At 43.5% G+C, this 20,753-nt stretch overlaps 1 protein-coding gene across 20 annotated transcripts; it reads left to right on the top strand.

The window, feature by feature from the left end:
- Nucleotides 1-682: 682 nt before the first annotated feature.
- LOC6733259 lies at nt 683-20,002 on the top strand. 20 transcript variants are annotated; one of them, XM_039292859.2, is made up of 28 exons: nt 683-1,346; nt 2,942-3,098; nt 3,169-3,335; nt 3,766-3,801; nt 6,282-6,464; nt 6,591-6,734; nt 6,797-6,930; nt 6,995-7,175; nt 7,254-7,568; nt 7,943-8,257; nt 8,318-8,962; nt 9,017-9,199; nt 9,267-9,404; nt 9,464-9,646; nt 14,788-14,919; nt 15,143-15,466; nt 15,528-15,716; nt 15,775-15,912; nt 16,333-16,581; nt 17,126-17,308; nt 17,362-17,493; nt 17,691-17,855; nt 18,242-18,398; nt 18,456-18,622; nt 18,685-18,841; nt 18,895-19,061; nt 19,122-19,304; nt 19,365-20,002. In XM_039292859.2, exons 1-28 carry the CDS (start codon nt 1,133-1,135, stop codon nt 19,550-19,552), a joined length of 5,526 nt encoding a protein of 1,841 aa, XP_039148793.1. In that variant the 5' UTR covers nt 683-1,132; the 3' UTR covers nt 19,553-20,002. The 20 variants fall into 20 exon arrangements, 19 of the variants coding, with proteins under 19 accessions (XP_039148793.1, XP_039148795.1, XP_039148796.1 ...); XM_039292861.2 differs by lacking the exon at nt 3,766-3,801; XM_039292862.2 differs by lacking the exon at nt 16,333-16,581.
- Nucleotides 20,003-20,753: the final 751 nt, after the last annotated feature.

The raw sequence follows: 20,753 nt of genomic DNA, 5'->3' as shown, positions 1-20,753 counted from the left end.
TTGTAGTAATCAATACAAATGAAGCTAATAAGGACAGAAAACCACTTGTAAATCCCGTCTCATCTTGCATGTTTCTTTTGACCAACAGTTTTGGATAAGGCTTATTTATTTCACAATAAGGTAGATTTGTTGATTTTTACATAATAGTTGACTGCTAGAAGGACCCTATAATGTACTTTTATTCGTAATGAGGTTTCTGTCATCCTAAACGCTGAGATTTTCGGAACTATAAAACCTACAATGTAATGTTAAAAAAAAGCATTCACGGATTCGCGTACAATGTCACGTAATGTCTCGTGTAATGTAGAAAAGTGAAATCCTTTTAGTTTTAGATTAAACCGAACATTGACAATATGTTAGCTCGAAACACATTTTTATATGTGTCTTACTAACGCCAAAATGGAAAATACAAAATGATGTGCATTGTTGTAGCGCTTCATGAAAACGATTCTCCGAGTTTGTTTTTATAGGACTATTCGTAGTCACTTTCTTGTTTGCACCGAATGCATAAACAGAGAACTGCAATTCGAAAGGGAAACTCTCGCTCTTCGCCTGATTTCACCACACTGCTCCCTCGATTGGCGCTCCTGCGCTCGACGCGAAAGCTTTTCGGGGGAGCGGAAAAGCTGCGCCAAAGCACGAAGTCCACGATCCCGATCCCTAAAGCTCGGGCAAGGCCTCTTGAATGGCACCGAGATTCCACCAAAATACTTTCAGTTGCGAGCGGACCTCTGCACGGAGTGGAACAAAATCTGAAGAGCAAAGAGTACAGTCCGCGGAAAACGTTCAATTAATAGAAGCAAGAAGCCACATATATAATCTAATTATTCTCGTATATACCCCACATATATCTCGCCTGTGCATATACGAACCCCGTATATATGTATCAGTGAACAAAAAGTTGTTATACATAAAATAAATTGCGAAAGAAGAAACACCATTATCAACTAAAAATAGTGACCGATTCTCAAAGGAATACAAATTTTAATAACGAAAGACCCCAAACGACGAGAACGAATCAATTATACAATTATAACACTATAAACTGTAGAACACACCAAAACGAGCAGACACGCGCACGCATGTTCGCGTTAAGGGACTAAAGCACATCAGAACCGTAACCGATCGCAGGATGACTTTCACCCGCCTCAAGACTCTCTCGCTGCTCGTGTGTGCTCTGCTGGCCCTGAGTTTTCCCGGACATGTGAGTGGCGCAGGCAACAACAACAACAAGAAGGGCTCGCAGCCAGTGGCGCCTCCGGAGCCGGAGGCCGTCATCGAGGAGGTCAATGCCAAGCAGCTGGAGAAGCTCCTGGCCGACAAGGATTACGTGGCCGTCTTCTGGTGTAAGTGGAGGGGGAGGGGGGTGTGCCAGTGCTCTCGGGGTCGTCCGGGCACCGCTCATTTATCGCCAGACCGGACCGGACCGGACTCGAAATAGTAACAGAAGCCATATTATATAAATTTTCGCTAGTGAAAATTCTAAAAATTCACATACAAATGAAAATATGTGAAAAATTCGTTGCTCGAAATGTCCGCGATTTTCATTCGGTTAATTTTTTATTTTTTTCTATTTCTTCATTTCCTCCCCGAGTTGCCAGTAGTCTGTGCTGCCTTCCCTTTTCTATATATTTTTCATTTCTGCGCTATCTTTGCGATCTGTTTATGAGTAGAGAAATCTCTCTTGGCTGTGAGAAATCGTCATTGCAGCTTTTTATATTTTCGATTTTTTAGTCTATTTTGGCGCAAACTTTTGGCACAAAATGTACCTCTGAAGCAGACTTTCATTTCCTTCCAGTTGGCAGCAGATTTCCTGCCCTTTTACATTTTTTTTTCAATCCCATTGGTCACCTATGTTCGGGTTACCAAAAAAATGGTTACCGTTCGCGGGAAAGAATGGCTTACTTATTAAATCTCTTTAATCAGTTTAAAAATAGATTTGGCCTTTGCGCGCTGTTCCCCAATGTCAAAGTTAATAAACACGAAAGTGATCTTCGGATTGTAATATTCTCCTTTATATGTATACGTATACCTCACGATGTGTTTCATTAGCATTGGAGGCAATTCCAAAAATAATTGTTGACAATGAAAATATTTTAAGTCCAAAAGCCTTAGGCCCAATGACGCTGGCCGACAATCGGAATAATCATGGAATATCTACGCAAACGGCAGAGCATTGAATAGTTTTGGCAATCAAATCGCAGATAGTTCAATATGTAAACGAATTCTATCGATAAGCTAAATGTGTTTATTGTTTCAAGCGAACGCTATTTATGTTATTGCACTGCATGCGAAAGCACTCGGATGATTTTAAATCAAACATCCTGCACCGAGTGTACACAGGAAACACCTTAGTGTTGGTAAAGACATTAGGAGTAGCGAGCAGTGGGGGATTCGACCAACTCGCGATTACTTTCCAAGCAGTGAAAGATTGTTTTGAACGGATTGCCAAACAATCGAAATGGCTGTTTACTCGGCGATGTATTAATGATTCCGATTTTGCAGTCTGGTCTGCCGTTTAACCAACCAGAACGTTTGTAGAGACGTGGGCCAACGGTGGTCTTTTGCGGCCTGCAATTCATTTCCCTAATAGTGGCCGCATGAATTTTATGAATTAATTTAGAATTTCAGCATATTTGTTGGCAGTTGCTGCCGCATTAATAGCACAGAATTGGCCTGGCGCTGCTGTCATTTCATTCATTCATTCAGGCTTATTTTCGACTGCGCGGTCCGATGATGCATCCTGCATCTACTATAGGAATGAATAATCTGTGCGGCATTTGGCTCCACTTCTGCCAGGGCTTTGGGCTTTCGATTCGAATGGGAATTTAGTTATGGTCTCTTGTGGCGTCACATGCAGCAGTTGCCGACTGTCAATCGCTGCCGGTATCTACATATAATCGATCTTGGGTACTCACACGCTCGGTTTCTACGATTTCAGATGCGCGAAGCTGCGTGACCTGTGATAAGGTTTTAGCGGAACTCGAGAAAATCGACGATGACACCGACTCCTTCGGTGTGGACTTCGTGAAAATCAACGACAAACGACTAGCCAAACAGTATGGCATCAAGAACTTCCCCGCCCTCACCTACTTCAGGTAGGTAACTCCCTCACCACGAACAAGCACAAGACCTAATCGAATCGAATCCATACCTCGAAAACCGCAGGGAGAAGGAGCCCATCATATACGATGGCGATCTCATGGACGAGGAAGGAGTGCTCGATTTCCTCACCTCCTTGGAGGCCATGGACTTGCCCGATCGCATCGAGGAGGTCAATGCCAAGATATTGCAGAAGATCATCGAGGACACCGACTTCGTAGCCGTTCTGTTCTGTAAGTGTGAATGACTTGACCGTAGCACATACTAAGTTCTTCAAACGTTTAGCACTCCGAACACTCTAGTGTCGGACACTTGAATTGATGATGTTCTTTTTCAAAGCAGTTGCAGTTTTTAGCGAACACAAACAGTTTAGCTCTCTTGTGACTAAAAATCATACAGCTAGGTACTAGGACTACTAGCAAAACTACCTATTCTGTACATTCTATTCCATAAATCAATATCTTTCGCGTATGTCTGTACTCTCTCTATAAATACGTATACTACTTGTAACTAACCGAAGCTAAGTGGCGGCATACTTAACACTTAATATAACTCTCTATATATAATAATAATTTCTCTTCCGGCGGTGTTTCGAACCCTCTTTGAGCCAAAATGCAAAGGACCATTTATCAATCCAATATCTATTCTATCAAACGACTGCAGGTCCAGATCATGAAACATGCCCGCCCCGGGTTATGGGTAAGTTTTCCGTGAACAGTACTGGGAACCTTCTATCTCGCACTCTCCTTATAATTACCTACTTTGAAACTATGTTTCCCCCAAATTAATTCATTGACAATGTTCTACCCTATTCCACCATAATTTTCCTGATTCCAGTAATACCAAAGTTGAAATGAAATGATTATTCCGCAATGCCCACAATTCGATATGTAAATATGTATTTCCTAATTGGCTGCATAACCCAAATAACCGAAAAATCCAGTGTGTGTTGGTGCTTGCTAAGATCGATCGCTAGGGAGATTCAAGTTGATGATGATCTCGACTGGGTAATCTTAATCTCTCCGGCGGCAGCCAAGTGTACGTCGATGGCCTGGGTGAAGGACTCATCCTTAAATAGATACAATCACCACCGTACGAGTAGTAATCCTTAGTAATTTTTTAGAAAAACAAGATCTCTCATTTTCGCGTTCGCTATCGACCAAGGCAGACACACATATTACGTATACGTATAATAATAAACATTACAACAACAGAAGCAATGCAGATGAATGTCTGGGCTCGGCGCCAGATTATGTTTTTGTCGGCACGACGTCTCCTTCTTCCCCCCTGATTCAGAACCCAATCCCTAACCCTGTGATTGGACAAGCCGGTGGATAGCTGGATGGAAATTGGGGATTCGCACAGGGCTATTGAAGTTGGATCAGAATGTGGAAATCTTCGAGCGTGGGAGAATTTCCCCAGAGACGATTTTCGGGAGTGGGATGGCCTTGTGTGAATTTTGGAGAAAGGCAGGAATTTACCTATAGAAAAGCATAAATTCAATACTTGCAGATGTGGCATGCATACATACATGTACAACGTACATACACACACATGGTGATGTGTGTTGGCCAACAACAAAGTATTCGTGGCCATCCGTCTCTTTCCGACACAGCCACCTACAATTTTAGTGTTAAAAATAGAAAACTCAAGCAGTTGGTGGGCCAACAAAATGATTTTTCGCTGTTCTTGCTGCTGCTGTTATTTTTGCTTAATTCTGAAACAACTAACTATAGCCACACTCACATGGCAAGTGTGTGAATTCACAAGAACATTTCTGTAGCATCCGCTACACTATCCATAGGTATTTTTATCAAACGCAGACAGCATACAAAAAACAAAACGCCTTTCCTAATGCAAGATGCATAGATGCATAGATGCGAACAGCATGTAGGTGAGACAAGACAAGAAATGGTGGCCCATTGTCCCGCCCGCCCCTTCACTGCGCCCCCCTCCCCCTCCGATCGTCCCCCCGCAATTGAGTTTGAATCCATCAGGGGCTGCAGACAGACAGCGCTTTTAATTGCTCTTGCATTCAGCAATACATCAACATGGCGCACACGAGCCGGCAGTGCATGGTTATGGCCAGATCTTCAGTTGTCGCAGCCAAATGCTGGTTTACATAATATACGAATACCTATATACTCGTGTCCGTCCGTCCCACTGCAGCTCTATAACTGTGTGTGCGCGGCTCTTCCCCGACTGACTTGCACTATTTATAGTTAAGTGCAACATTTGCCCATGTCTGCGGCAGGGCCAAAAAAAATTGGTCAGGTCGTCAGGGAGAAAGTTGGAGGCTCACAAACACGTCTGATTTTCTAGATTTAGCACATATGTGTCTTTTGCCATCATTGTGCATTGTGCAGTAAATTATGAGACATTTTCGCGAGCGAGTGTGTGCGTTGGCCTTGTCACCTTGGCGACACCCACTCAAACAGCTGCTGGGAATGAGTCGCGTTGATCGGGAAAATTAGTATTTTGGTCGGGGTAATGGCTTTTGAAGGCGTGTCATTCTGGGCACTACCGCCGGCTAACTGCATTCGGAAAGGTGCGGTGATAGGTTGCCATAAACATGTGGCCAGGCAGGGAGCCATCACACTGACAAGTTCACCGACAAAGCAACAGAAATAAATATTACGTATACGCAGCGTCGGCCAGAAAAGCGAAAGCTTGCCGAAAACACATTTACGAATGTGGCAAGCACAACGCACGGAAATAGAGGAAAAGGTGAATGCAAGGAGAGAGCTTTTCGGAAAAGAAACCATTCCTCTTTTATTCAACCACTCCGATATGTATGTATTTCCTCAACCAAGACAAACACATTGCAACAGGTTGCACGCAGACTGATAGGGATGTTGTAAACAAATTGTGTAAATAAACGAATCGCCTGGGAGAGATTGGGCAACCGTAGCGTTAAGTGGAACTCCATGGCCCTTGCATGCACTCACATCTGTCTGAAATGGCTCCAGAATAACCCCCACTTACGGCCGCACGAAACATAATACCTGAATGTTCTGCCTATCCGTGTACTATAATACCCAACACCAGACCCCACCCTGATGTTCTGTGCTCTACTCCTCGCTTACCCAGACGTTACCCCTCTGCCAGACGGCCCTAATTATCTATTGTTTGCCTGATTCTATGAAACAATCCACCGAATCCGCGATCGCGACCGCCAGACAAACAGCAATGCCGCAAGTGCGCCAAGGCCTTGCAGGAGCTGGAGAATATCGACGACGAGGCTGACCAGCTGGGCATCGGGTTTGTGAAGATACACGACGAGGCCTTGGCCGACGAATACAATCTAGGCAACCTGCCAGCCTTGGTCTATTACCGCCACCAGACTCCGATCATATACGAAGGTACCTCCATCCCAAACCACATTCTCTTGAAACCTGCACCACCACTCAAATCGAACTCAGACCAACACACATCAATCCCATGCTCAGCTCGGTATTCATTTCGCTAATATCGAACTGTGTCTCCAGGTGAACTTCAGCGGGAGGAGGACGTCTTGGAATGGTTGGTGCAGAATAAGTCGACGGGCGATGAAGATGATGTGATTGAAGACGTCACTTCGAAGACTCTGTCGACGCTGATCAGCAATATCGACAACCTGGTTGTGCTGTTTTGTATGTAGATGAGAATTTTCGCGGGGCACGACACGCGATAACCGACTGACATTAATCTGCAGATGATCATGGAAACGACGACTCGATGACCGTGTTGGAGGAGCTAGAGCAAATCGACGACGACTGCGACAAGCATGGCATTCAGTTTGTGAAAATCGACGATGCCAAGGCGGCAGCCGATTACGGAATCGATTCGGTAGGATCCCAGCGATCTGGTAGTTGAAACGTCTTTGACACGAATAACCCAATTCGACCTGCAGATTCCGGCCATTGTTTACTTTGAAAAAGAAATTCCAAATGTGTACGACGGCGATCTCATGGACGAGGAGCAGATTCTGAAATGGTTGTTGGGACAGTTGGAACGGGATGAGATCGAGGACGTCACCGACGAAATGCTCGACACAATGATCAAAGAAGGACGCGTCATTGCCGTGCTGTTCTGTAAATATTGAAACCCCGTACCCATAGCGCATAGCGCCTAAGGTGGCGAACACGTTTTGCTCATACGCTGTTTTCCAGACGACAACAACGACAAGAAGTCCCAGAAAGTACTCGAGGAGCTGGAGAACATTGACGACGAGTGCGACGCATTGGGCATTACTTTCGTGAAGATCGACAATCCCGAGGAGGCCGTTGAATATGGCATCAATAAAGTTCCTAAACTGATATACTTTGAAAAAGGCATTCCAACTATTTACGAGGGCAATCTGGAGGACGAGGAGAAGCTTCTGAAATGGCTGACAGACCAAACGAGTTCCGATCAAATCGAGGACATCACCGACGAAATGTTGGACTTAATCATTGAGAAAATGCCCCACGTTGCTGTTCTTTTCTGTAAGTTATTTCAGGGCCCCACTGCGATTTTGTGCCAGGACGCTTGCGCACTCGACTCCCTATCTCTGTTGATATTGTACAGTTGAATTGGTGTTGTACTTCTGGGGTGACTGCAATCGTAACATTAACCCCGCTTTCTAGTAGTAATTTTCAATGGCGCTTGGAAAAAGTATTAACTTAAAACTAAACAATAATAACCAGTAGACCCCTTTTTCGTGAAGGTATCTCTGCAAAGACCGTTAGAACCGTTAGTGTAGATTGTAGGTTTCACGTTACAAGTTGAGCGAAACAGCAGTTTGTTGATCAGTTCATTTCATAGCCTTCCAAGGCGTTGCAGACAATTGTTAAATTATCCTATGAAATCATCTTCGCAGACGACAAAGACCAAAAGAAATCACAGAAAATCCTCGCAGAGCTGGAAAACATCGACGATGAGTGCGATCAGAACGATATTGCCTTTGTCAAGATCGATGATGACAAGGAGGCCAAAGAATGGGGTATCGATGAGATACCATCGATTGTACTCTTTGAACGTGGAATTCCACACATCTACGAGGGTGATCTGATGAAAGAGGATGAGCTGCTTGGCTGGTTGGTGCACCAGAAGCGCTATTCCGAAATTCCCGAGGTCACCGATGAGATGAAGGACAAGTTGGTCGAGAACACCGAGCACTTGGCGGTTATATTCTGTGAGTAGCCCACACTGCTAAAGTACCTACGCCTTTGCAATCATAACCATTCGCCCACAGACGACAAGGACGATAAGCAGGATATGCGCATCCTGAACGAACTGGAGAACATTGATGACGAGCTGGAGAAGGAGGGAATTGTCATTGTCCGCATTGATAACGCCGCCGAGGCCAAGGAATATGGTCTCGATCACTTGCCCGCCCTCATCTACTTCGAGAACAAGATCCCGGCCCTCTACGAAGGCGATCTGATGAACGAGGATGAGGTGCTCGAGTGGCTTCTTGTCCAGAAAAAGACAGCTACTATCGAGGAGGTTACCGACGAGATCCTGGTCACTCTGATCAACGAACACGAATACGTCGTCGTCTTCTTCACGGGTCCCTGCGAGCCCGGAGAGACCTGTGAGCACACTCTGAACGCTCTGGAAAGCATCGACGATGAGTTGGATGAGGCTGGCATCATTTTTGTTACCACTGAGGATACCGGAATCGCCAAGAAATACAATGTCAAGACCTATCCACGCCTGGTGTTCTTCAGGAACCGTGATCCACTTCACTTCACCGGAGATCTGGACGACGAGGACGAGGTGTTGGCCTGGATTACCGACGACGAGACCCTTGAAATTCCCGGAAAAATTGAGGAGGTCAATGTGAAGATGTTGGATAAGATCTTGGCTGAAAACGATCACGTTGTCGTATTCTTCTGTGAGTCAACTTAAAACCTTATATTGTATTGTCCTTAAACCCGTATTTTTGCAGACGCCGAGGGCGATAAGAAGGCCCAAAAGATCCTTAACGAGCTGGAGAACATCGATGACGAATGCGAGGAAAAAGACATTGACTTTGTAAAGACATCCGACGACGATATTGATAAGGAGTACGACCTGCCCGGTCTGCCGGCACTTGCATTTTATAGACATAAGTTTAGAACAATTTACACCGGTGAGTGCTGATGCATTAAATTAAGACTTTATTAGCCAAGGTACATATTTGTAATATTCGTTTAAAGGTGACCTGATGAAGGAAGAGGAAATTCTCGAGTGGGTTATTGATTTGCACGAGTCCACAGCTGATGTCATCGAATCTGTCGATCGTAAGACCCTGCAAGTTCTGATCAACGATGTTGAGCACCTGGCTGTGTTCTTCTGTAAGTGTATTACTCATTAAGTTAAGTTCTTTGGTTGACATTATCTGTTTGTACAACAGATGACGATGAATGCGAATCGTGTTCGGACATCTTGGAGGAGTTGGAGAACATCGACGATGACACCGACAAGCACGGAATACAATTTGTCAAGTCAAATGATGTTAAGCTGGCTCATGAAATTGGCATTTTCGCGTTTCCAGCTTTGGTCTACTACGAGACCGGCGTCCCGATTATGTATGATGGTAAGTTGGGGATCTTTGGTATATTATTACAGCCTGAACTTACAGTCCTTTTTCCTTCAGGTAATCTCAAAAATGAAAACCGTGTGCTGCAGTGGTTAGTCAATCAAAAGAGTAAGCGTCCTTTCTTAAACGTGTTTATGCTTTATAACTCACGCTCATAAGCCAAACTTTCGATACAAAGTCAATTAAGACCAAAAAAGATTCCATAAATCTTAAAAAAACAAATCAAATATCATTTACCCGTTTCTTGCCTAAATTAAAAGTACAATACGTAATGATAATTTCTTATATAGGCAATGATGACGGCGACAGTAATGAAAAAATTGTTAAATTGCGCTATCCCAAAGAAAGCGATGAGGATAAAAGAGAAAGATTAAAGCGTCTGCAGAATTCGATTCGCAATGAGAGATTACATAAAAAAAAACTAGAAACTGATGATGATGAAAATGGGGATAACGAAGATGAAACAGGGGAGAAAGATACTGATAGGGATGACGATGACGAGGATGATGATGATGATAATGATGATGAAAATGGGGACGACGGGGATGACGAAGATGATAATAATGAGGACGACGAGGATGACGAAGAAGATGATAATAACGGGAACGACGAGGACGATGATGACGAAGATAAAGATGACAATAATGATGACGACGACGAGGATGATGAAGACGATAATAAAATGGACGACGAGGATAACGAAGAGGACAATAATGAGGACGAAGATGAAGATAATGATGGGGACGAAGATGACAATGAGGACGACAAGGAAGAGGATGACGAAGAAGATAATAATGATGACGACGAAGAAGACAATAATAACGACGACGAAGAAGACAATAATAATGACGACGAGGATGACGAAGAAGATAATGATGATGATGACGAGGATGACGAAGAAGATAATAATAAGGACGACGAAGATGACGAAGAGGATAATAATGAAGACGACAAGGACGATGAGGATGGCGACGATGAAGATGAGGACGAAAATGACAACGAAGACAATAACGGAGATGACGAGGATGATGAGGACGGGGATGACGGGGACGAGGAGGACGATGACGAGGAGGACGGGGACGACGATAACAAAAAAGACAATGATGACGAGGATGATGACGAAGACGGGGACGACCAGGATAAGGATGACGAGGACGCAACAGGGGAGGACGGTAATGAGGACGACGAAGATGAAGAAGAGGATATTAAAAGTAAACCAAAATATAGGCACACGGCCAAAGGTCGAACGATACATCGTCTTGCTGACCTTTGCTCAGGTCGGCTTATAGATGAAATAGGTAATACCTGAATGTGAGTTGCCATTGACGCACTAACTGAAGTTGTTCAATGTTTTGTCCAACCCGACTTTAATTCCCTTCCCAACTTCATCCCGCCCGAGAACACATCCTTGTACACTGTACTATGCCAAAAAACACTCTGTAACTTTGACTAAAGTTAATTTCATTGTCTATCTACAGACTTGGGGAAGAGGAATTCAAATAGAAATGCATTTAACCAAGGTAACCACTCTACAATCACGTGATTTGTGTGTCTGTGCTCTGCGCATTGCTTCTGTGCTAAAGCAACTATCATGTGAGGCACAATCTTAATTGGGAATACACAGTCCAGTCAAAATAGCTACCCACATTCGTATACTTTTGATCCTCTTGACTAAGTAATCCTACACCTACATCCGCAGCTTTATCCACTTTCAAAGTCAAATGTCCTTGTTACTGCAAGGACATGTTTAAAGAATATTAAATCATACATAGCTGACACAATGTTTGAAATTATTTAAGCCAGGAAACTTAAGGTTTTTTATTTAAAAACGTAACTATCTTGATAATGATACAACAATTGTGTTAATACCTAATTTGTTCGATTTATAATTTACTTTCTCATAATACTTTAAGTAATCGTTATGTTTGTTTATATATATTAATTTATAACGATCCTGCTGTTCCATGGAAAATATTTAAGCATATAAACAAAAACAACCATAAGTTCGATCAAGTGAGACGCAGTGGATTCACTGACACTCAGTCGAAAACGAAATGTACAACGTGGGCTTAACTCGACATTTGATATGTTTGTAAATTAGAATCAAAATCCGAAACTTGTACAGTCAGCATCAAAAGCATTTTGTCAGTTAGTAGTTTTGCAATGTAATTTAAATTATATTTTATAACAAATTCGAATCTCTTCCACTCATAAAGCACGCTTCTACTCTAGAACAAAGAATCTTTCAAGTCTGAGAAAATAATGAAAATCAAATCGAAAATCGTACTAACTGCTCTTTTTCTTTCTCTGTGGTAATATCGGAGGTGTTAAGAAAAGTGTAAAAAGCCAGTTTGCGACTTCTATTCTTAGTTCTAGCCTACAATGATGCACTTTTGTTGAAACCTTTTTAACTTATCGTAACGAACCTTCTGTTGATAGTGAACCAAAAAAAAAACAAAAATCTTTTTAAATTAAACAATCTGACAAAATGTTTTTGTTTGTTTGCTTACACAGATGACGAATGTTTCTATGTTGGATTGGGTCATGACGGCCATTCAGCTAAGCGCGGCAACAATTTCGTGCCCAACGATTACAAACCATTCCAATGCTGTCCAACCAAATTGGAGAAGTCAACGAAAGTTCCTAAGATGACCGCCCAGCGGATCGGGCATAGCGAAGGCGACCAGGGCAAGCGTCCCAGCGGCGGCAACTTCCAGTTCGCCGGCCAGGCGTCCAGCAAATCGTCCACCAAGCCGGCGGCCACCAAGAAGCAGGCCAAGCCCTCCAAGGACACCGATGACGACGATGAGGACGACGAGGACAAGCCCCTGGTGAAGGTTTCCTATGCCAACAAGCGCTCGGGAGGAAGCAACAAGCCGCAGGCTGGCAAGAAGCCGGTAGGCAAGGGCCAGGACAACGACGACCAGTCGCAGGAGGTGGAGAAGGTATCCAAGCAGAAGTCGGCGAAGAAGTCCGGCAAGCTGAATGTCAAATCCGGTACGTAGTCGTTGGACCCTCGGACCAGACACCGTTGTCATTTAGCACTATAAACAATTCGAGATAAAGATTCATTTGACGCCAAGCTCATTGTCCTGTTCCCTGATCACTTTGCTCTAGTTGTGCCCATACTCAGACACATACAGACACACGCACAATTTGGTCGTTACCTTATTTGTTTATTTCTCTTCTCTTTTCTCTCTCTTGTGTCTTGCAGGCATTAATTTTTTCCAAAATCGACTAAAAAATTTGTATGATATCATTTTTCAGGATATCTCTCTGTGGGAGTAAGGCAACAGTTTAACTGAATGTGGATAACCACAGACAGTTAGATAGTGATTGATTGTATGATTGAATGATATACCATACTAAAGTAGCACGTATACGCACTGTTGCCAACTGATAGAACAATTATCAAACCACAACCAATACCAAACCCAAAACCAAAACCAACTCAAACCTGTATAGCCAGCCAAAGAACCTTCAATGACAGGTTTCTATAATTAAATGTACATCATCTGTGTGTGACTGCAAAAGACAACAACTATGACAAGAACCAACTGAAAACTGAATTCGCAGGCTGTGTGTCCTTGAAATTGAGGTTTCCTCGCACTAACCCTGAACAGTCTGGCACAAAGCCATTGACACATCTTCTGTGCCAGATCAGAACTTACTCCACGTTGTTCCACGTTAAGAAGATCCACGAGTAGCAGAATCACACGAAACCCGAAATAATGATTAATGATCAAGAAAACCTACTAACCGAAACTTTGTTGATATTTTCGCTTTAACTTTCTTCAAGAGGGGCCGACCTGTGTAGGTCGAACCCAGGTCTATAACTAACTAAACCACACATTTGTTGCATTTGCCAACGGATTTCAACAAACTTTGTTCAAACTAAAAGCAATTACTTCGACAAGCAACTATAAAACTTCTGAGAACTTTCACTTGTATATTTAGTCAGCAAGCTTTGTTATTAACAAATTAATGGGACATTGTCTTTTGTCAATAACGAACGCCTAAACTTTTTTGATACTACTTCTTTTTGTCGCAATATACAATTTACATTTATGTAGTTAGTCTAATTTAAACAAGGGCCAAAGCATAGCAAACGAACGAACAAACGCATAAAATATTTTTTGAAACAATTTACACCTGACAGTGCCCAACTGTTAGCTAATTTAACTGAGACGTGTAACTATGAGAGCCACAAACTGTTTGCATAATAACAACATTAAGAACCATAATTTGTAACCACAACTTTTTAGATATGTTGCAGCAGCCTACAGGCCGTATACTTAATTTTGTTATGGAATCGAAAATCCAATATTTCTCGCTGAACATGGCCTCGCATATTGTAGCTCGCCATTTTGTTTCATTTGTTTTCTTCTGAGAGCGATTTCTGTACCGCTCGCTGTTGTTTTGTTATCGGTATTTGAAAAATATCGAATTATAAATCTTTATCATTATGTTTTCTTAAGCTAAAGCCTACCAATCTACACGCAATTGTAACTAAATCCAATATATATGTAAACAAATTTTGTTGAACAGCAGCTGATAAGTCAAGATTTTCGAAATGGAAATTGTCAGATCGTAAGAATCAAACGCAAATCGACATAAAGCACTTTTGTAAACATAGCTCCCGAATGAAATTGTAAGAATATTTAATAAAAGCCATCCAACTCAATAAACTTAGGTTCTCTTATTTATAAAAACTTTGAAGCACTGTTAAAATACGCAAATCTTTGTCTTAAATAATTTCAAACATATAGGCCACAAAAAATCTTGAAATATATTCTTGAAAACCTTGACGATGTACATATGTATGAATGTATGTTTGTCAGTGGCAACTGACCCCCTCAAAAACCATATATTTTGAGTCATAGGCTGCCAAATGTAACATTGTTTATGGCCGGGTGGGGATTTGGCCAAGTGCCGAATTTCGAATTTCATTTGGGCGGGGGTGGGAATAAACAAAGCGATCATTAATTTTGCATACATATTCAAGATTAAAGCTGATGATTGATTGACAAACTGCAGCCACCAGGTATGTGCCACCAAATGGACGACGAGCCAGACACTTCGACCAAATACATGGAAATACGATGAGTTCTAACCATTTTGTTTGATTTGGCAAACAGGTAACATTGCAAGCAATCAGGACGTCTTCAACTGGATTCTCGAACAGAAGGCCGACCAAAGCATTCAGCTCATTAATCGTGACCAACTTTTCGAGTATATAGGCACCAAAGACTTTTTAGCGGTTGTTTTTTGTAAGTATACCTCGGGAAGTTGTAAGTTTAGGTAACATATATGCTAAGGAATCCAAGAGGTTTTCACATACTTTTAGTAAATCGCGCCCACTAAAAACTGTAACTGCCCAAAAACACAAAAGCAAAATATAATTTCTACGGAATAAGTCTCTCAGAATCTGAATAATTTATCCAAATCGAAATATTCATGTTAATGCCAATGGGATATCGCTTGCAATTGCAGACAAAGAAGATGATCCCGACTCGCCACGAGTGCTGCGGCACATCGAACTAATCGACGACGAGGCAGCGGAATATGGCATTTACATAGTGAAGATGCACGACAAGCTGATGGCCAAGAAGTACGGCTTCAGGAATCCCCCGGGACTGACGTATTTCCGCAAGGGCAAGTATATCAACTACGACGGCGATATCGATGACGAGGAGGAAGTCCTGGACTGGCTAACGAGCCCGGCCAACATGGAGATGACTGATCACATCGAGCAGGTAAACCGCAAGATGTTCGAGAAGATCCGCAAGAACTCCGACTACGTAGCGGTGATATTCTGTAAGTTCTCGTTGTCCACAGTTGGTTGGACTGCCTTTATGAACCCACAACTTACCCTCAGATAGCGATGAGTGCAAGCAGTGTCCTCGCGTCCTGGCGGAGGTGGAGCACATAGACGACGAAGCGGACAAGGCGGGCATCGACTTCGTCAAAATCGACGATAAGCAGATGGCCAAGGAGTACGGAGTGTTCGCCCTGCCTGCCATTGTCTTCTTCAAGCCCACATCCAAGGAGCCAGTTATATACGCCGGTAGGTGTTCCCAGTTAAGAAAGGTGTTAGTTCAGTGCGTAAACTCGTTTCCTTGCAGGTGATCTTTACGAAGAAGAACAGATCCTAACTTGGCTGATCACGCAAAAGGATCCAAGTGGAGATGTTATCGAAGATCTCGAAGGCGAAAGACTGGTTCATCTGATTGAAGAGTCTGGCTCCATCGCAGTCTACTTTTGTAAGTTTGCAACCGAAAGCACTCTGTGATTCAACCGATGAATTTTCAATATCTCTGAGGAACAAGGTTTTAAGTGCTGCAATCGGTTTGGTGGTATCAATTCGCACAAAGTACAACGTCCAATTTGATTTTCACTTCACGTTATGTCCATCAGCCAACAGGCTTCTTAAATGTAGAATTATTAACCATATGTTGAATCGCGTACAACGTACTTTATGGGGTTGGTGCCACGCTTTTGCGCAAACAGTTTGCAGCGAACTGTGTGTTTATGATCGTAGATAACCATTTAGATAAATCTAGGCTAAGCCTCTTATCAGCGCTCTGTGTATCTAACCGAACAAGACTTTATTTATATTTCTATTTACGACTGTGCTCTCTGAAATCTCAAACCGAACCACACAAATCGATACCCAAACGTAGGGAACAAGACCAAGTGCGACATTTGTAATTCGAAAGCGGCTCGCAAGGCGCGGCTGAAAAAGGAGCGCGATCAGCACCAGCAGGAGGGCGGAGCAGCCAGCGCCGCTGCCGCCTTCGGCAGTGAGGCGGATCCTTCCGAGGCGGCCGCTGGCGGGGCGGAGGATGCGCCAGCGGCAGGTTCTGAGGGGGATTCCCCGCCAGCCTCTGCAGCTGCTCCAGCGGATGCGTCAACTGGCAAGCAAGAGGATGGTAGCCACCCTTTCTGTATAGAACTCGTGCAACTGGAATGAGTCCAAGAATGTTTAACCACTTAACCCAGCACAACCAGACACCAATAGCCAACGCACACTAGACACACTTCCTCCTTGTACAGCGAATGTAAAAACCCCAACGAATGTAGAATCTCCATCCGAAACCCACTGTATCTATTTGTTGCTCCAACTCTGTCGACTCCTTCTATCTATTCTCAACGTTAGCTGTTATCTTCCTCATCCCCGATAAGATTTATTCTTTATATTCAGTTCGATATTATTTGAATTATAACTGCTGATTCCAACGTACACGTGTAGAGATAGCTATTCTGATGCACTGGCTCTAAGGTACACTCACTTATTAGTACCTGAAAACGTGCTAGTGGAATCAGGACTTATAAAACGTACTATCATACTTCCCTTCAACTTCTGCTCTGCTTTTTATGTAGTGCTTGTGTAGTACCCCGTATGTCGAGTCCTTGTGTACAGTACGTGTTGAATAATTGTAATCATATACTCCTCAACCCCACTTTGACAATCAGATGCGGATGGCTGCGAGCAGTGCACCAAGGTTCTGGAGGAGCTGGAGAACATCGACGATGATTGCGACAAGCACGGCATAACATTCGTTAAGACCAGGGACTTCTCCGTGGCCGACGGCTATGGCGTGCACGAGTATCCGGCTCTAGTTTACTTCGAGGGAGGAATCCCCAACGTATTCGAGGGTGAAGCAGCCATCAATCGATGGGCATCCCTTGCTAAGCCATTGTCTTTACAGGCGAGCTGAGCGAGGAGGAGGAGGTGCTCCAGTGGCTGATCACCCAGAAGACCGAAGATCGTATTGAGCTGATCACTCGCCAGATGCTGGAGACAATGGTGGAGGAGACGCAGTACCTGGCCGTGTATTTCTGTGAGTAGCTCCTATCGATCGGACTCTGGTTCGATTGGCCCACTGTTCTCCATCACTTTATCATGATCTACCACATTCTGAATTATTGTATCCTCCCCGCCCCACACTGCATCGACCATAAACCACAATCTGTCTCAATCCCTGTCTCAAACCGAACCCGAAAACGAAAACGAAACCGCAACCGCAACCGACCTCAGTGCCACCAGAGCGCAATGGGAAGCAACCCGCTTTCTGCCGCAGTTTCTGCTCCCCCTCTAGTCTTAAAGAAAGCAACCTGACCACCACCAAATCCACAAAACACTCATCCAGCCAATTCGTACAAAACTACATCTCACGTAAAAGAAAACGTATCGAAAAACAAGGTATTCCTTCCGTATTCCACGTGCAAACAATAAAAACTCCCAAGCTCCGACTTCGCATGCTCGATGGAGCCCTAACCACGTCTAACCCTCCGTAGGAGCTCTGTTCTATGCCCAGAATCGAATCCTGACTGCACTAAACCAGGCTTCCATCGTATTACGACCAAACTAAATGATGAGATTTCTGCATGCCCTTCCTTTGCTGTTGATAAACAATTTGCGTTCCAAATTTCTAGAATTCACTGGAATTTAGTTTGGACGGGAATACCTTTTTGTTACGGCGTTTTCTTTGCCTCTTACACTATAGCTAACCGATTCTCAAGCTTCGCTCTAATTATAAACACTAATTACAACGGGGTAACTACTGACCTACTATGTATTTTCGGCAGACAAAATCAACTGCAACATATGCGACCAGATACTAGAGGGCTTGGAACTGATCGATGACGAATGCGACGTGTTCGGCATTCATATGGTCAAGATCCAGGATCCACAGCTGGCAAAACGTTACTCGATCAAGACCTTCCCGGCCTTGGTTTATTTCAGGTAAGTGTCAGGAGTGTCTATCAACTAAACTTCTAAGCCATCTGAACTTGTGTGCAGAAATGGAAACCCATTACTGTTTGAGGGCGACCTTCAGAACGAGCAATCAGTACTGGAATGGCTCATCGATGATGACAACCGCGAGTTGGCCGATGAAATCGAGGAGGTCAACGAGCGTATGCTGGATCGCCTAATGGCGGAGTCCACTCTATTGGTTGTTTTCTTTTGTCAGTATCACAGCTTGAATGAATTAAAAGATGATCTTAAAACTCATCACACACTTATGCAGATGACGATGATTGTGCTGAGTGCGAGGAGATTTTGGAAGAGCTGGAGGAGATCGATGGCGAGGCAGACATGTTCGGCATTGACTTCGTAAAGATTGCTAGTATCCAGGCGGCCAAGAAATACGAGATAGTGAATATACCTTCCCTCGTTTATTTCCGGTAGGTGATACTCAAAGCTATAGGTGAAGTTTTTTAACCCTTCACCACTTTAGAAAACAAGTGCCCGTCCTCTACGACGGCGACCTACACCAACACGACAAGGTTATCACCTGGCTAACGTCGCAGGATGTATTCGAGATCAAAAACGAAATAGAAGAAGTAAACCGAAAGATGCTCGACAAACTACTCGAGGAGAATGAGTTCTTGGCCGTTTTCTTCTGTGAGTTCAGTAACCTTTCTGAAACACTCTTCGATTATTACAAACATGTCTTCTACTTAGACGAACACAATCAGCCGGACAGTACTGCAGCACTGGAAAAACTGGAGAACATAGACAGCGAGACGGATAACCTGGACATCACCTTTGTGAAGATGGCCGACTCTCGGTATGCCAAGAAATGGGGCGTCACCAAGCTGCCGGCAATGGTCTACTTCCGCCGTCGGTTCCCCAGCATATACAGGGGTATGTCCGTGGCAACGTGAAGCGAGCACAGGAGGAATCTCAATCTAATTCTCATTCAAGGTGATCTGTTATCCGAGGACGAAGTGCTGGAGTGGCTGCGCAAGAACCGCTTCCGCCAGCCCGAGCTGAACATCTTTATGTACGCCCTGATTGCGCTGGCGGTGGCCTTTGTGGTCTACACCGCCTTCCTGCTGCAGTGCTTCAAGCCGGCGCCACCGCCTCCTGTCCAGCACCCCAAGCAGTCGTGAATGGTAGCGGGCGGGGAATTGGGAAGAATGTACTGAACCATGTTGAACGGCTGTCAACTTCGATGGAGGGTTTTCGACAAGACACACAAAAGCGAGCGAGCCAAACTTGAAATGATTATCCAAAGTCACAATAATACACGCATATCTATGCACATTAAACTGTCATCCAATCGTCTAAATTAGACGCATGAAAACCACTTGTTTGGAGACAATCCATTGCTTTTGAAATATCTTTTGAGACAACTTGATAACTTCAACAAACTCTGATGCTTCCATTAATATCAAAACTCATGTATGTCACATTACACATTTATTTGTCTTCTCACCCGTGTACATCATGGAAATCAATTACAGAAGAACACTATCAAGTCATAGTAATTACGTTAAATTTAAATTTAAACGCCATAATATTGTGTAATAAATGCCAATAATAATTTTTACAGTAACTCATTTACGGCCTATGATACTTAATAAACTATTGGATGATGTATGTAAAATTGTTCGTTGGGAATGTCTTATTTTGATCATGAGAAAGCATAGGTAAAGTCCATGGTCAATATCATTTGGATTCAATCGCGGCAATACGTTTTGCTCTGTAATGATGAACTCCAAATAAGAACTCCGATGTGATAGATCCCTTGATTGGATCAAAATCCGGCAGAATTCCTATCATTTCTTTGATGCTTGTAAAACCTTGACCTTGAGCTTCTAGCTGTGGCGATGAGAGCACATTTTCCGGTTGCATCCCGTTTGGCGCATGTGTGTGTCTCGATCCATCCAGCGTCTGACGTAAGCGTGTCGTTTCTTGTTCCACAGTCTCTTGTGCTTGACTTTGTTGCTGCAAGCATGCCGTTTGGACCATCATTGCCAAGTTTGCCACCATCTCCTTAAGTTCGTTGATTTGGGCTTGCATACTTGTACTTGCGTTTTGTTCCATTATATCGTAGTCGTCTGTCTCAATTTCATCACTTTCCAGTTTCGTCATCAACTCATTGATCTTTGCCGTTTTGTTTCCTTTGACTTGGAGATCATGAGCCCTCAAGATCACGTCCAAATCCCCAATCTTTAAGTCCCTTAACTTTACACGCATTTTCGAGAGCCTTTACTTCTGCACGTCTGCACTCGTTGCCGTTCTGATTCGCTCTCCCCCAAAGTTTGTCGCTCAGTCCGTCTACGTTGCTCTCTCTATTTTCCTTTTATA

The sequence above is a fragment of the Drosophila simulans genome, chromosome 2R (assembly GCF_016746395.2).
Source record: "Drosophila simulans strain w501 chromosome 2R, Prin_Dsim_3.1, whole genome shotgun sequence".
Classification (NCBI taxonomy): domain Eukaryota; kingdom Metazoa; phylum Arthropoda; class Insecta; order Diptera; family Drosophilidae; genus Drosophila; species Drosophila simulans.
The sequence above is the reverse complement of the archived record's forward strand: the minus strand, read 5'-3'. Positions and strand labels throughout refer to the sequence as shown.